The sequence below is a fragment of the Gossypium arboreum genome, chromosome 7, assembly GCF_025698485.1.
Source record: "Gossypium arboreum isolate Shixiya-1 chromosome 7, ASM2569848v2, whole genome shotgun sequence".
Taxonomy (NCBI): Eukaryota; Viridiplantae; Streptophyta; class Magnoliopsida; order Malvales; family Malvaceae; genus Gossypium; species Gossypium arboreum.
The window spans coordinates 102,523,506-102,537,860 of NC_069076.1; the positions used below are offsets into that span (position 1 = coordinate 102,523,506).

Below are 14,355 nucleotides of genomic sequence, written 5' to 3' on the forward strand. Positions count from 1 at the left end.
TCCAAACTTACTTAGATCCATAAGGAAAAAAAAAATCGATGAATGCAAATTCCAAGGATTTTAATGCAATCTTCTATTGTATTGACTCTAAAAAATTCAGGTAAATCTCTAAATGCACTACTATGGAAGAAACTTAGACTATTCTTAAAATTACAAACAACCGATTGCACTAGCTTGAAGATTATTAGATAAGCTTGTTTACAATGGATAAAACATTAAAATTAAATTAATGTATACAATGGTCAAACATTAAGTCCTCGATTTAAATTTTAATTTTGTACAATTTTAATTTAATGTGATTAATGATAATTTTATTTTTCATTAATTTATCATTATCTTTAGACTTCTTGTTATAGTTATATTTGAATTTAAACACATTTCACCATTTTTTAAATTTCACCTTATAATACCTAATTTCACCAATACAATCTTTTTAACTTATCATTATCTTTAGACTCATCATTATGTTTGAATCCGAACACATATTTTATCGTTAATTTTATCGTTACAATAACTAATCCGTCACTAGCATTAGTTTTAAGATTATTTAGATGTCAAAAGAGCTTTAGTGCATATGATTTAAATATATTTTAATAATTTATTTTAAACATGTATTTTAATTTAATATCTTGAATCGTCATTATAATATTAATCTCACTACTATATTTAAATCTAAACACATATTTTAAATTAAATTTTAGTCTCATTATTATAGTATTTAATTTGATTGTTGCACTAATTAATCTCATTACCTCAATCTTATTCAACCGACCCAAAGTCTAAGTCGAAAGTAATAAAGAAAAGGTTAGTTATTATGTTAACGTCAAAGAACATAAAACAAGCGGTAAAATACAAGCATTAGCTTTTTTCCATGGAAACACATCTACAAGATTTTCCGATTGATTCTGTTCTGGTCTTCGTCTTCCTATAATACAGTAATACTTTTAAATCAAGGGAGTCAAAAAAAGCCTCCTGAATTCATGGCTCTGCCTAGTCTTCTTTGTCCTTGTCTTACACAACTTTATCAATCTTAGTTATCCATCTTTTTCTCCCTTTTTGCTGATTCTTTCACTTGTAAATATTGTATGGCCGGCCTTCCCCTTCTGTATTTATTTTTAAAACCTAAACGAAAACCAAGCTGATATGAGTTAAAAGTTAAATATCAGATTATAGAAAATCCGAGGCACACAAAGAAAAGAACCCAAAGCTAGGACGTGGGACAACCCCACTTTAAAATAGTGTGTGTGTATATATATATATATATACACCTTAGTTCTTTCATGTTTTCTATAGCTATTATGATATGGGACTCCTTAGCTTTACTTTGCTGATCCTTGGTTTGTTTCAGCTTGTTTCTGCACAACAGAACACTGATCCAAATGAAGGTCTATAAGCAAAAACCTTTACTTTTTATAGATGTTATGATTATATTTCAACAGTTACTTGCCATTCTAACTTGCATGTCAGTGTTTGGAGTTTGCCAATGTTTATGGAAAAATCTGAATCTTCTTATATGCTTTTATCTTTGTCAGTGGCTGCCCTTAGAACGCTCATAAATTACTGGAACTTGGGAAGTAAGATAAATCTAACCATTGACCCTTGCAACCAAAATGCATCATGGACCTCTGAGGATTCAAATCCTCGTGTTGCTTGTGACTGCTCCAGCAATATTTGTCACATCACTCATTTGTCAGCACCACCAAGGATAATTTTTTTATTCACCATTTTACTTCTGTTTTAGTTTTATTAACCTGAACTGGTTTTAAACATTTGCAGGAAGATTTATGCTTTGGATATCAAGGGTGAGATACCCAAAGAACTATTTGAGCTTAAGGAGCTGATGGACTTGTATGAGACTAAACAATTTTGAACTTTGGTCCCCTTTTTTTTAGCCTTTGTTTGAAATTCATTAACCTGATATCTTACCTTTGATACAGGAACCTCGGTCAGAATGTGTTAAACGGTTCCATTCCGGCTGAAATCGGACAACTATCGAAGATGCAATACCTGTAACTGTCATAACTTGCTAATTTGAAGTTTACTGATGAGCTCATGGATATAATGGACTAATGCATTTTTATGTGTAAAGGAACTTGATTTATCACTAACATCCTTTTGTTTGAACAATTCAACAGAAGCTTAGGCATAAACAATCTAACAGGTGCAGTGCCCCCAGAGCTTGGCAATTTAACCCAATTGAATTCTCTGTTAAGTTCATACCTATCTGCAATTTCTTGAATATTTTTCATATTTTTGGTTTGTTTTAAAATTAACCAATTTAACCAAGTTCATTGTTACTTTTTTTTTTTTTTTTTTGTGTGTTACAGGAGTTTTAGCTCAAACAACTTCTTTGGACCATTACCCAAAGAGCTTGGAAATTTGACATCGTTGCAACAGCTGTAAGTAGCCTAAAATTTGATCTGTTTGACAATATCTCTTGAATGCTTGTGCATGTTACTCGGACTCGGGTCTGAGTCTCACTTGCACATAAGTGAAAACTGAATTAACCACTGATATAACAAATTAAAATCTACCCCCAGTTTTAAGAGCTATCATTAACTTATCATGTTTCTATTTGCTTTTAGGTACATTGATAGCAGTGGAGTGAGTGGAGCAATACCTGAAGAGTTTGCAAATTTGAAATCCCTTCAGATTCTGTACTTATCTATTGATTATTGGAAGCAGTCTTTAAAATATATCTTCCTCATAGTAGAAATACAAAAGGAACTTGTTGGAAAGCTTATGTTTTTATGTTGACATGTCAGCTGGGCTTCTGACAATCGTTTAACTGGGAAACTGCCTGAATATTTTGGTACCTTCACAGAATTCAGAGACATGTAAGAATATGGCTTTCATTTTAACTATATGATTCTATCTTCAGAAACCACAGTAGACAATAGGTTTTTTATAGTTTTTTTCATTGACAGGCGACTTCAAGGAGCATCTCTTGAAGGTCCGATCCCGAGCAGCTTTTCGGCTCTAACGAAATTGGAAGATCTGTAAGGCCTATTTGATTGCCTTTCTTGCAGTGATTTCCCCTTTCTTTTTTATAGAATTCATTTTAACTATATTATTCATTGTATGTTTGATTCATGTTTTTAATTTATAGGAGAATTGGTGATCTAAGAGGGGAAGCTTCATCTCTTGATTTTTTGGATAGCCAAACAAGTTTGTCCACACTGTAAGAGTCTTTCTGTTTTTTCAGCTGTTGTAATTGCTGTCATATATTAATGTCACTTGCAATGTTAAATGCAGATCTTTGAGAAATTGTCGACTGTCGGGACAAATTCCAGAACGTATTGGCAAATTCACCAACTTGAAATACATGTAAGCCTTATTTAGTTCAGCTATGCACTGAAAGAGATTTAATTGTTCAGTCATTACATGACATTCATATTTATCTGGACAAAATCATGATCTCAGGGACCTTAGTTTCAACAAGTTGACAGGCCAAATACCTACCTCTTTCCGGGGATTCTCTTCATTACAGTTCTTGTAAGTCATCTAAAAGCTTCATGTCCTTAAATTTGAATGATCTTATGCGTAGAAACATGAATATCTCGATCCTTAAGTGACTTGAGGGAATAATGAGCAATACAGGTGCAGCATCAATTCATCTGATTATACATATATTGCAGGTATCTTGGAAACAACAACTTGAGTGGGGAGTTAACTGAAGACATGATAACTCCAGAGCTCATTGCACTGTAAGTGTGGTTTCGAGTTATGTCAACGGTTTTCAAGTTGCTTCGCATGACCTTAGGCTTAATTCTCATGACACTGAGTGATTGTTTTTCATTGCAGGGATGTTTCATTCAATCCCCTTTCCGGAAATTTACCAACACAATTCGCTAAGACGAAATCAATGTAAGTTTCATCCTTCCATTTCAACCATATGGGATACCCCTAGTGCTAGCCAAATGCTCATTGATGTTCTCCTGTTGCTCATATTCAGCAATGTTGTTGGAACTTCTATCAATGCAAATGGATTACAGGATAAGTAAGCAAATAATTCCATTCAAATTTGGAGTTGCATTTAATGATTTCTTATGGTATTTTAACTAGCTTTGGCAAATTTATGTCAATGGTGATGAATACAGTAAGGTTTCTGGGATGTTGAACTGCATCCAAGGCAAAACCAAGTGCAAAAACAAGGGCTCATCCAGTGAGTTTAGCCTTCCATGTTCTCCTTTATGTTCTTTTATCATTCTTCAGCATTGTTTACTGAGAATCAACCAATACGTGCAGCTTCATTTTCTATCAAGTGTGGAGGCACTGCTCAAAAGTCTGCATCTGGAATTGAGTTTGACGACGACTCTGAAGCACTCGGAGCTGCCGCATTGTATACAAGCACGGACGAACAATGGGCAGTAAGCAATGCTGGAAATTTCATTTCGAACCCAAAGGGAAATAGATATGTAGCAATGACAGATTCTCAGATAACAGAAACTTTAGAATCAGAGCTGTATAAGACCTCAAGGATCTCACCTAGTTCCTTGAGGTACTATGGCCTTGATCTAAAGAATGGAAAATACAGTGTTGAGCTTCATTTTGCAGAGATAGAAATGGAGGACTCTTCGTCCTGGAAAGGTCTTGGGAGACGCTTATTTGATGTTTACATTCAGGTATGTTGGCAAAAAATAAAAATAAAAAAGGAAGAAAGTCTATCTTTAGCATTTTCAAGTTGCAGATTATTGATTACTTGATAAATTTGTTTTAAGGGTGAGAAAGTTCTTGAAGATTTCAATATCCAAAAAGAGGCTGGTGGATCCAAAAAAGCCTTGGTAAAAACATTTGAGGCAAATGTGACCAACACAATCATGGAAATTCACTTCTTCTGGGCAGGAAAAGGCACTTGCTGTATTCCATATCAAAGCACATATGGTCCCTTAGTATCAGCAATCCATGCATCTCAAGGTTAATTTTTTTTGTTTTCCCCTTCATAATCATTCAATTTTGCTGCATACTAATAAATATTTTTGCAGTATCTGAAGCTGCGGGTGCCTCTTCGAGCCGCAAGCATGTTGGACAAATAGCAGGAATAGTAATCGGAGCTGTCGCCGGCGTTGTTATACTGTCTTCCGTATTCTACTTATGGTGGAAGAAGGATCCACAGGGTCATATGAGAATTTTCACAGACTCACCAAGGAAACCATTAAAATAGTTCCATTGTATACATAAATGGACCATGTCCGTATACATATATGGACGGTTGAAAACTATAATGTAAATGCATTTTGCTTGATGTGGGTATCTCAAGGTGGGATCATATATTAAATTATGTAATCGCTATCTTTCGCTTGCTTAGCCCCACTATTGTGTAATTTTATGAATAAAAAGTTGGGGTTTCTAGTGGCTTTCGCATTAATACTGTTTTTCATTGTTTTTGTTTCTTTCTTGGTGTCCGGATATTGGTGAATAAAAGTAGGACCATCTTTGTTTTGTCCAATAATGGACCAGCCAAAAAGTCCCTTCTGATAAAAGTGCCTATAGGGTCCGGATATTTTTTAACAACTTTATTGAAGTAGGGTTCAAATTTTGGTTTACTGTAAAATAATAAACAATCGTGGTGTAACATAGTGATAGCCGAATCACCCTTTGCTTTGCTTTGTAGATTTTTCTTATAAAACACTCCCCAGGTATAGTGTGTATAGGTTGAAATCTATTTCGGACTTTTTTATTCAAATTTGATTTAAGTTGGGTTCATATCGACCCAAAATCATGTTCCCTGAGTTGCTTATTGGTTGTATAAGGGCTTGTATTACCAAGCCTAGATTCTTTATTGTTGTTAATGAGGTTTATTTCTGGAGCAAAAGGAGTGAGACATGGGACCCTTTGTCCCCCTATGAATATTCTATCAGGACTTCTCAACAAAGCTGGAGATTGGGGAAGTTTTCATTACCATCCTAATGTAAAAGAATTGGTCTCACTCATCTCTGATTCCTTGATGGTCTTTTTGGTCTTTGGGAAAAGCTCTTTGGAGGCAAATGAAGTTGTTAAGAATGCACTGGACTTCTTCTATAAGATGTCAAGACTTCAAATGAACTCTGAAAAATGTGAAATTCGAGGATTGGTCTAGAAGAACTTTCCTGTATTATAGATAGAACTGCCATGAAGATAAGAGTGTTGCTTGTGAGGTATCTTGGAGTTCCATTAGTTACTAGGTGCTCAAGGGAAGGTGAATGTGGTCCATTGGTTGAGAAAGTCACTCAGAGGATTCGAAGTTGGACTACTAAGTTTCTTTCATTTTCAGGTAGATTACAACTCAATTGGTCATCTTTAGTCTTCAAAACTTTTGGTGCATGGTTTTTATTTTATGAGCAAAAGCTCTTCAGAAAGTCACCCAAATCTACAATGTGTTCTTATGGAAAAGAGGTGAGGGACAAGCAAAGGAAGCTGCTAGAGTTAGTTGGAATTCCTAAAGTTGAAGGTGGATTAGGAGTAAAGGACATAAAGATTTGGAATAAAGTCTGTGCTTAAAAGCCTTAAAAAGATTTTATCAAGCAGGCAGGATCAATCTAGGTGGCTTGGTTGAATAATATGATTTAAAAGGTGGAGCGTGTTGCAGTTGCAAACTAAATCAATGGATGTGAAAGAATGTTGAAATTTAGGGAGTTGTTGCATACGGTGAACCATATGCGTCTTGAATTATTATGTAATAGTTATAGTATTTTTCATAGTGATAATTGTTTGTGTCCTTAGACTTGAGATCATTATTGTTCCAATACCGTGAGTCGTATGTTTTCACACAATCAAACATTTTCTGTAAATGATTGTACTATAAAGACTGATGTTGAGTATGTTGCAACCAGTGTAGTGACACATGCTCAAGATAGAATTTATCTCTCCTACATAATGAGAGCAATATCTTAGTCCCCTTAATTGAATATGACTAGAAATGCATGACTATACTCAAAAGAGTTAATATGAGATATCATGCACATTTGTTTATCTTAGTCTACTCAGGAATCAAGAAACAAGAGAATGGACTATACAAGTGCAGTTGTTATGTTAAACCGCGACTTCTTGCAACTTAGGTAGCAATGATGCATTATTAAATGTCACTCTTATTTGTAAAATTAGAATTGTTTTAGTGTTACCATCAACGTTGTAGAATCCTATAGGGTCACACCCTATAGTTGAAATGTTCTGAATCTAAAAAAAGTTGTGATTATATTTAACTATCACATAAGTTAAATTATTTATAAAAATTTTCTTATGATTAATTTAATTTGACAAAATTAAATATTAGACACAATATATGTACATAATGTACATGCATAAAGAATCAAGTTAAAATAATATATGAATTGTGTTTCATACTTGTTTACCAAAATATTAAATAATGCAACATGAAAGGAGAAGGTCAATTGAAGATACAAAAGGAATAGCGCTATAATTTTGGGGTTAGTATAGAATGCTCATCCTTACTTCCTATGATGGGAAAGGAAAATTATATGGAAATTCTCTTAGATGGTATCAGACATTTTTACTTAAATTAAATTCATAATTAAAAATAGATCGTGCAATATTATTGTTAATACTTCAATAGTAGTAAGGATTTTCTTGTTTCTTTCGTGTTTAATTATTCATCCTTTTAAAAAACACTCACGAATTAATTATATTAGCACATAAATACTTTAATTTCGAAAATAAAAATTAAGTCATTATACGAGTGTAATATCACGGCGAATGAGCTTTTCATTGCGATATAGGAATTTCACCCTCCTCGATCGTCAAGTCATTTCACTTTAAAACTAGTGTTTTCCCTTTAAATTCCTTTTACTTTTTAAAGAGCATTAACAAGAAACTTCTGTCCTCCACTTCCTATATTTTTTTTTTCTAATTTTTTATTCTTTAATTTTATTGGATAACATGCTTCTTGTTTTCCTCTAAGCCCTCACACAAACAAGCATTTGCTGACAATTTGAATTTATCCTCGTTTGAACAAAATCTAATAAATTCTTAGTATTTATGTATTTTATTTATTTTATTCATTTTAATTAAAAATAATGAAATTTCAAGTATATATTGAAGTTAATATATGTAGTTAAATAAAAAAGTTAAATTTTAAATATTTAATATATATTTTATAGAAAAAATTTTGATACATCATTAGTAGAGTTCTTTATACTCCACAAGTAAGTTAAAGATTTGACAAGTGTATTATAAGATATAGATAAAAAATAAAAATAATTATATAAATAAATGTGACACTTATCACAACCTCAATTCATTTATAGAGTCTAAAAACTATAACGATGTATCAAATAATTACTCATTTTCATAAATAATTATTAAAAAGTAAATAAAAAATAAAACGAGAAAACATGAACAAAATATAATTGTCATTACTAATAATTTAAAAAATTATTTAATATATCATTTGGTATCCGAGTTTGATAGTTTTTCTAATGTGATACATGTGTTTTTATTATTATCTAATTTGGTACTTGTATTTGACAAAAGATATATATTTTGGACCTAAAGGTAATGATGTTAACTTTTTAATGTTTAATTCGGGTTTGACAATTGATTTGAAAAAGTTAATTGCTAATATTATTAGGTTTGAATTTTTATGATTTTGTTAATAAAATAAATTTAGTGTTAATTATGAATTTATTTAATTTCGGTTTAGAGTAAATTTTTCATAAAATCTACTCTAAAACCAAGATTAAACACTAAAATGTTAATATTGTATAACTTTGTTAAATACAAATATCATATTGGACTAAAAATAACACAAACACTACATTTTGAAAAAAAATGTCAAACTTAAGTATCATATTTGAGTAAAACTCAGTATAAATCATACATGGATTTTCATTCTTTATGTACTCTCATTTATGGACCACCATGTGTAAGTTCTCTATACATTTATTTTGGTTTAGGTTTAGATATATTCTATTTATTATTTTATTCTAATCGTGTTAATCTTAGCTATGGTTATCCGATGTATTTTTATAATTACAATTATGATTATACTTGTAACTTCCAAAAAAAAAAAAGCTTATGTATAATAATTAAAAATACATCATATTTTATGTATGATTATATTAGAATATAACGTAAGTTATAATTTAATTTAATAATAATTAAATTATTTTTATAACTAATTAAATTATTACTACTTTTAATTAACATTTATTAAATATAAAAAATGAAGAAGATTTTTTTTGATATAATGCCTAAAATTACTTACAGTCTTTTTTTTTAATTCTTAAATAAGAGGATAATGCGTTTCAACGCAATCAAATTCTCATCTTCCTATACTGATAATAATGTTGATATCTATCAAACTAAGGCTTAATTAACAAGTAGCCATTACATTAAGAAACCATTTTGTTGAATTGTTTAGCCATTGTGTCTCATTAAAAAGTATTTTTTAATCTGAGCACTATGTAATGGGTAAGTTAAGCATCTACTTTCTTTATTACAAAGTTTTATTCTCATGTATATTATATAAACCTTTTTTGTTTCTTCTTCTTCTTCTTTTGATTTTTGCATAACATTGCCATCGATTTCTCTAGAATTCCCAACTGATCAATGGTTGCTTTTGACACATCCTGAAAACCGCAAATATTGAAGCGGGATTGTGGGTGTTGAGACAGAGTTTAAAACTCTCCATTGATAAATACTTCTAAGCTTGAAAATTGAAGTTGATGCAATTGCCCATGTTAGTTTTATTTTTAATCTTTTAACAACTAATTCCTTTCTTGTTACCTTGGTTAATGATTGTAGGATGCTCTTAACTACTATCTCAACTATTAAAATTAAACATATTTTTTGTGAAGGTAATCGAAATTCTGATGGTTTGATAAATTTAAAGAGTAGATTCTATTCCAATGTTCCTTCAAACATATTTTGCTTAGATGTGTTCTTTTATATTTGTAATGAATTCCAAAAATAATTATTATTGTTTATTAATACGTATGAATCTTCCTTACTTTATTTTATTACTTAAGAATTTGTAGTTAATCTAGTTCATATTTTTACCAACAAAAAAAAATCTCTAATCCAATTATTTTCTTTTAAATTTAACACTCGAACATGACTTTGAAAAAGAAAAATTACATGACCCCAACCCAATTTGTCCATAATTTTTTTTACAAAATTTCATAAATTGTTAAAAAACTAATTAAAAGTATATAAAAGGAATAATTAAACTTAAAATGTTGTAAAGTCTGAAAATATATAAAATTAAGACGGAACCTTAAAATTTTCATTAAATTACTGGCTCCATTCAATCTTTGAAATAAGAAAATTTTGATCTTCTATATTTGAAAGAGTTTAAATCCTAGTTTTGACCAAAAGAGGAAAAAAGTTGATTAGTTCATTATTAGTGTTTGAATATTAGGTGTAAAATTTGGTTGACCCAAAATTTGGATAACTCGGCAATTTTGGGATTTAGATTCAACGAAAGTCGGGCAGCTAAACTGTGGAATATAATATCACTCTCTTCATTAACTAAAAATAGCCTACGCTCAAACTTTTTTCATGCAAATCTCAATTTAATAATACAACAAAATATAAGTGGAAAAAAAGTTTTATAGTAAACAACTGGTTTTCAAAATAATAGTAATAATTTATTTAAGCTGGGTATGGATTTATGTTTTTGGAAACTTTCTTCTTCTTCTTTTTTAAAAAATTACTGTTTTTGAAAAAAATATTTAAATACTGTTAGCTTTACTACACATGCTCTGCACGTGGATGACATAAATTTTGTCTGCATATATTTATATTTTAGTTTATCAAAATTATTAAAAGGGTGTTGTTAAATTTGTCATCTAATTATCGTTATAAAATATATGGGAAGGATATTTTGATACCATGAGAGTATATATGATTAGATAAATCTTATCATTTATTGTGACTTTAATAAAGTAAAATAGTGGAGTTAACGAAATGTTTAATAACTAATAATTTTATGATCTCAATAAAAATTAAGTCATTTATTGTGTAAATAATTATCCTAAGAGGATAAGCTTATTGCTGGTGACAGATTTACTATTCAGACATCTTCATGACTTGCCACTATCCTAACACTAATGGGTATAAAAAAAAACTATATTAAAAATTTAATAAAGAAAGTATATAAATTTCATTTTGCAACTATGTCGGTGATTGCAAAAGTTAAATAATAGTCGCAAAGCAGCTAATTGAAACCCAATCTGTATCTCTCTTTTTTTACTCCAACACACATGACAGACATTACACTGTTTTTCATTTTTTCGGACAATAATCACACGCCCCTCCGACACCTCCGCTAAAAACAGCTACTTCTCACCAGATCTCTTACATCCAACGGCCTTGATATCTCCACGTCTCCGTACCCCAATCCATTATTTGAATCTAGCTCTTTATTTCTTCTCCACATCCTCCGTCCTTTCCTCCACTCTTTTTCTTACACGAAGAGAAAGAATCAACCGGCGCCGCTGCGATTGACCGCCTCTTTCGCCGCCGCCGTACGCCGTTAATCTTGAAGGTAAGCTAAAACAACAATTCTTCCTCTCTGTTCTTTTTTGAAAGCTTTGTCCTTGTTTATAGTTGGAGTCCATTAATGGTTCAATTGATCTTAATCAGAGTTAGTTAATTAAATTTTGTTAGATTTCTACTTTGGAGTTGGAACATTTAAATTTTAAAGTGAAATTACCGTTACATAATTTCCAAACAAAAACAAAAGGAGGAGATTTTGGTTTGAAATCAGACGGTCGAGATGCCGAGCACGATTCAAAAAGCGATCGGGGCCGTTAAGGACCAAACCAGCATAGGACTAGCGAAGGTGGCTAGCAACATGGCGCCGGACCTCGAGGTGGCGATTGTGAAAGCGACCAGCCACGACGACGACCCTGCCGACGAGAAGTACATACGGGAGATCCTGAATTTGACCTCGTACTCGCGCGGGTACGTTCACGCGTGCGTGTCTGCGGTGTCCAAACGGCTCGGGAAGACTCGTAACTGGATCGTGGCGCTCAAAGCACTGGTGCTTGTTCATAGGCTGTTGAATGAGGGAGATCCGGTGTTTCAAGAAGAGATCTTGTATGCTACGAGGAGAGGTACGAGGTTGCTGAATATGTCGGATTTTAGAGATGAGGCTCACTCAAGTTCATGGGATCACTCCGCCTTTATAAGAACCTATGCTATGTATTTGGATCAAAGACTTGAATTGATGCTTTTCGACAGGAAAAGCAGTGGAGGCAGTGGCGCTGGGGGAAGTAGTCATGGAAGTGCTGATGATAGATATGGTGGGCGAGATAATTTCCGATCACCACCACCGAGGCCATACGAATATGATTATGGGGATATCAGAGGTGGTAATGGATATGGAAATTATGGGATGACAAGGAGAACGAGGTCTTATGGCGATATGAGTGAGGCAGTGGGGAGAGATGGGAGAGATGGAAGAGAGGAGAAGAAAGCAGTGACGCCATTGAGGGAAATGACACCAGAGAGGATTTTTGGGAAGATGGGTCACTTGCAGAGGTTGTTAGATCGGTTCTTGTCATGTCGGCCTACAGGATTGGCAAAGAATTGTAGGATGATCTTGATTGCTTTATATCCTGTTGTGAAAGAGAGTTTTCAATTATATGCAGATATTTGCGAGGTTTTGGCTGTGCTGCTTGATAAGTTTTTCGATATGGAGTACCCAGATTGTGTCAAGGCATTTGATGCATATGCAAGTGCAGCGAAGCAGATAGATGAGTTGATTGCATTTTATAATTGGTGTAAGGATACGGGTGTGGCTAGATCGTCGGAGTATCCCGAGGTGCAAAGGATCACTAGTAAGTTGTTGGAGACATTGGAGGAGTTTGTGAGGGATAGAGCTAAGAGGCCAAAGAGTCCAGAGAGGAAAGAGCTCCCTCCTCCACCTAAAGAGGAAGAGCCTGCACCAGATATGAATGAAATAAAGGCACTACCTGCTCCCGAAAATTATACTCCACCGCCACCACCAGAGCCTGAGCCTGTTAAACCCCCGGAGCCACAAGAGGATTTAGTGAATTTGAGGGATGATACTGTCTCAGCTGATGATCAGGGGAACAAATTGGCTTTGGCTTTATTTAATGGTCCTCCGGCTAATAATGGTAATGGATCATGGGAAGCTTTCCCATCAAATGGACCTGAAGTGACATCTGCTTGGCAAACCCCAGCTGCTGAGCCAGGGAAGGAAGACTGGGAGTTGGCTTTGGTTGAGACCGCTAGTAACTTGTCAAGGCAAAAGGCAGCTTTGGGGGGTGGTCTAGATCCATTGCTGTTGAATGGCATGTATGATCAAGGAATGGTAAGGCAGCATGTTAGCACTGCACAGTTAAGTGGCGGGAGTGCGAGTAGCGTGGCATTGCCAGGCCCAGGGAAGACCACAACACAAGTTTTAGCTCTTCCAGCACCAGATGGAACAGTTCAGAATGTCAATCAGGACCCGTTTGCCGCATCTTTGAGCGTTCCTCCTCCTTCCTATGTACAAATGGCTGACATGGAGAAGAAACAAACTCTGCTTGTCCAGGAGCAGCAGGTATGGCAGCAATATGCAAGGGATGGAATGCAAGGTCAGGCTAGTTTGGCCAAAATTAATAACCCTGGATACTATGGACCTGGACCTATGCCAGTGATGCCTTACGGAATGCCCCCAGTGAATGGGATGGGGCCACCAGCCGGGTATTATTATACTCCATATTGATTTTTCCACATATAAAATAGATAACTTTTCTTTGCTTACCTTCTGTAATATCTTTTTCTAGTTTTCTTTCCCTTTTTATCGTTTCCTTTGAGATGATATGATGTTCTGAAATATGTTCACGAAGGACTTGCTCATTCTGTGGATTTTTTTTTTGTGCTGGGAGGTTCATGATCTGGTTGTGATGTCTCTTTGTGCTTTTGTAATATTAGAATTTTATTTACATTCTTATTTTCATTGTGTGACCCTCTCGTTAACATCCATTGAATTGGCTCTGCAGTGATTAAATCGTGATTGATTATCCAAAAAATTATACATTTATCATAATTTGTAGATTTTCTTGTCAACTTTTAACATCTCACACTGTTAGGTCTCCTATTAGTTTCAATTTAGTTGGTGAAGCGGTTCAAGGAGTTAGGTTTCGGTTTCTCGCAATGTTAATAGATGGTCCTTATGGCCCCTTTGTAATTATGTTGCTTAGAAAGAACTATGTTATGTTGCTTTGGGCCAATATTTAACCCTATCAACCAGAATGCCTGATTTGTTGATTCGAAATGCAATCACTTCTTGTATTTGTTGGCGCCGCATAGATTCTCGTACCCATACTTAAAAAGTGTTTATTGCTTTGATCTCTCATGGTTTTGTCCCATAAGAAGCACATTTTATGGGTCAAAACCGTGAGA

The 14,355-nt window shown here is 33.6% G+C and overlaps 2 protein-coding genes across 4 annotated transcripts; both read left to right on the plus strand.

The window, feature by feature from the left end:
• The first annotated feature begins 877 nt into the window (after positions 1 to 877).
• Positions 878 to 5,483, plus strand: LOC108475028 (probable LRR receptor-like serine/threonine-protein kinase At1g56130). Its single transcript, XM_017777045.2, has 19 exons — positions 878 to 1,385; positions 1,533 to 1,689; positions 1,777 to 1,848; positions 1,938 to 2,009; positions 2,136 to 2,207; positions 2,328 to 2,399; positions 2,586 to 2,657; positions 2,766 to 2,837; positions 2,928 to 2,999; positions 3,110 to 3,181; positions 3,256 to 3,327; positions 3,424 to 3,495; positions 3,639 to 3,707; positions 3,805 to 3,867; positions 3,956 to 4,000; positions 4,101 to 4,165; positions 4,249 to 4,625; positions 4,722 to 4,917; positions 4,986 to 5,483. The coding sequence occupies exons 1-19, from the start codon at positions 1,304 to 1,306 to the stop codon at positions 5,162 to 5,164; spliced, it is 1,953 nt and encodes a 650-aa protein (XP_017632534.1). The 5' UTR covers positions 878 to 1,303; the 3' UTR covers positions 5,165 to 5,483.
• Positions 5,484 to 11,124: 5,641 nt separating this feature from the next.
• On the plus strand, positions 11,125 to 13,909 carry LOC108452225 (putative clathrin assembly protein At2g25430). 3 transcript variants are annotated; one of them, XM_017750011.2, is made up of 2 exons: positions 11,125 to 11,485; positions 11,708 to 13,909. In XM_017750011.2, exon 2 carries the CDS (start codon positions 11,717 to 11,719, stop codon positions 13,673 to 13,675), a length of 1,959 nt encoding a protein of 652 aa, XP_017605500.1. In that variant the 5' UTR covers positions 11,125 to 11,485; positions 11,708 to 11,716; the 3' UTR covers positions 13,676 to 13,909. The 3 variants fall into 3 exon arrangements, with proteins under 3 accessions (XP_017605500.1, XP_017605492.1, XP_017605484.1); XM_017750003.2 differs by having other exon boundaries at positions 11,127 to 11,485; positions 11,684 to 13,909; XM_017749995.2 differs by having other exon boundaries at positions 11,129 to 11,485; positions 11,608 to 13,909.
• Positions 13,910 to 14,355: the final 446 nt, after the last annotated feature.

Coding starts and splice junctions, on each gene's coding strand:
- LOC108475028 (XM_017777045.2), top strand. CDS start 1,304: ATGGGACTCCTTAGCTTTACTTTGCTGATCCTTGGTTTGTTTCAGCTT. Junction 2,658..2,765: donor TTGAAATCCCTTCAGATTCT/GTACTTATCTAT, acceptor TTGACATGTCAG/CTGGGCTTCTGACAATCGTT. Junction 4,918..4,985: donor AGCAATCCATGCATCTCAAG/GTTAATTTTTTT, acceptor ATATTTTTGCAG/TATCTGAAGCTGCGGGTGCC.
- LOC108452225 (XM_017750011.2), top strand. CDS start 11,717: ATGCCGAGCACGATTCAAAAAGCGATCGGGGCCGTTAAGGACCAAACC.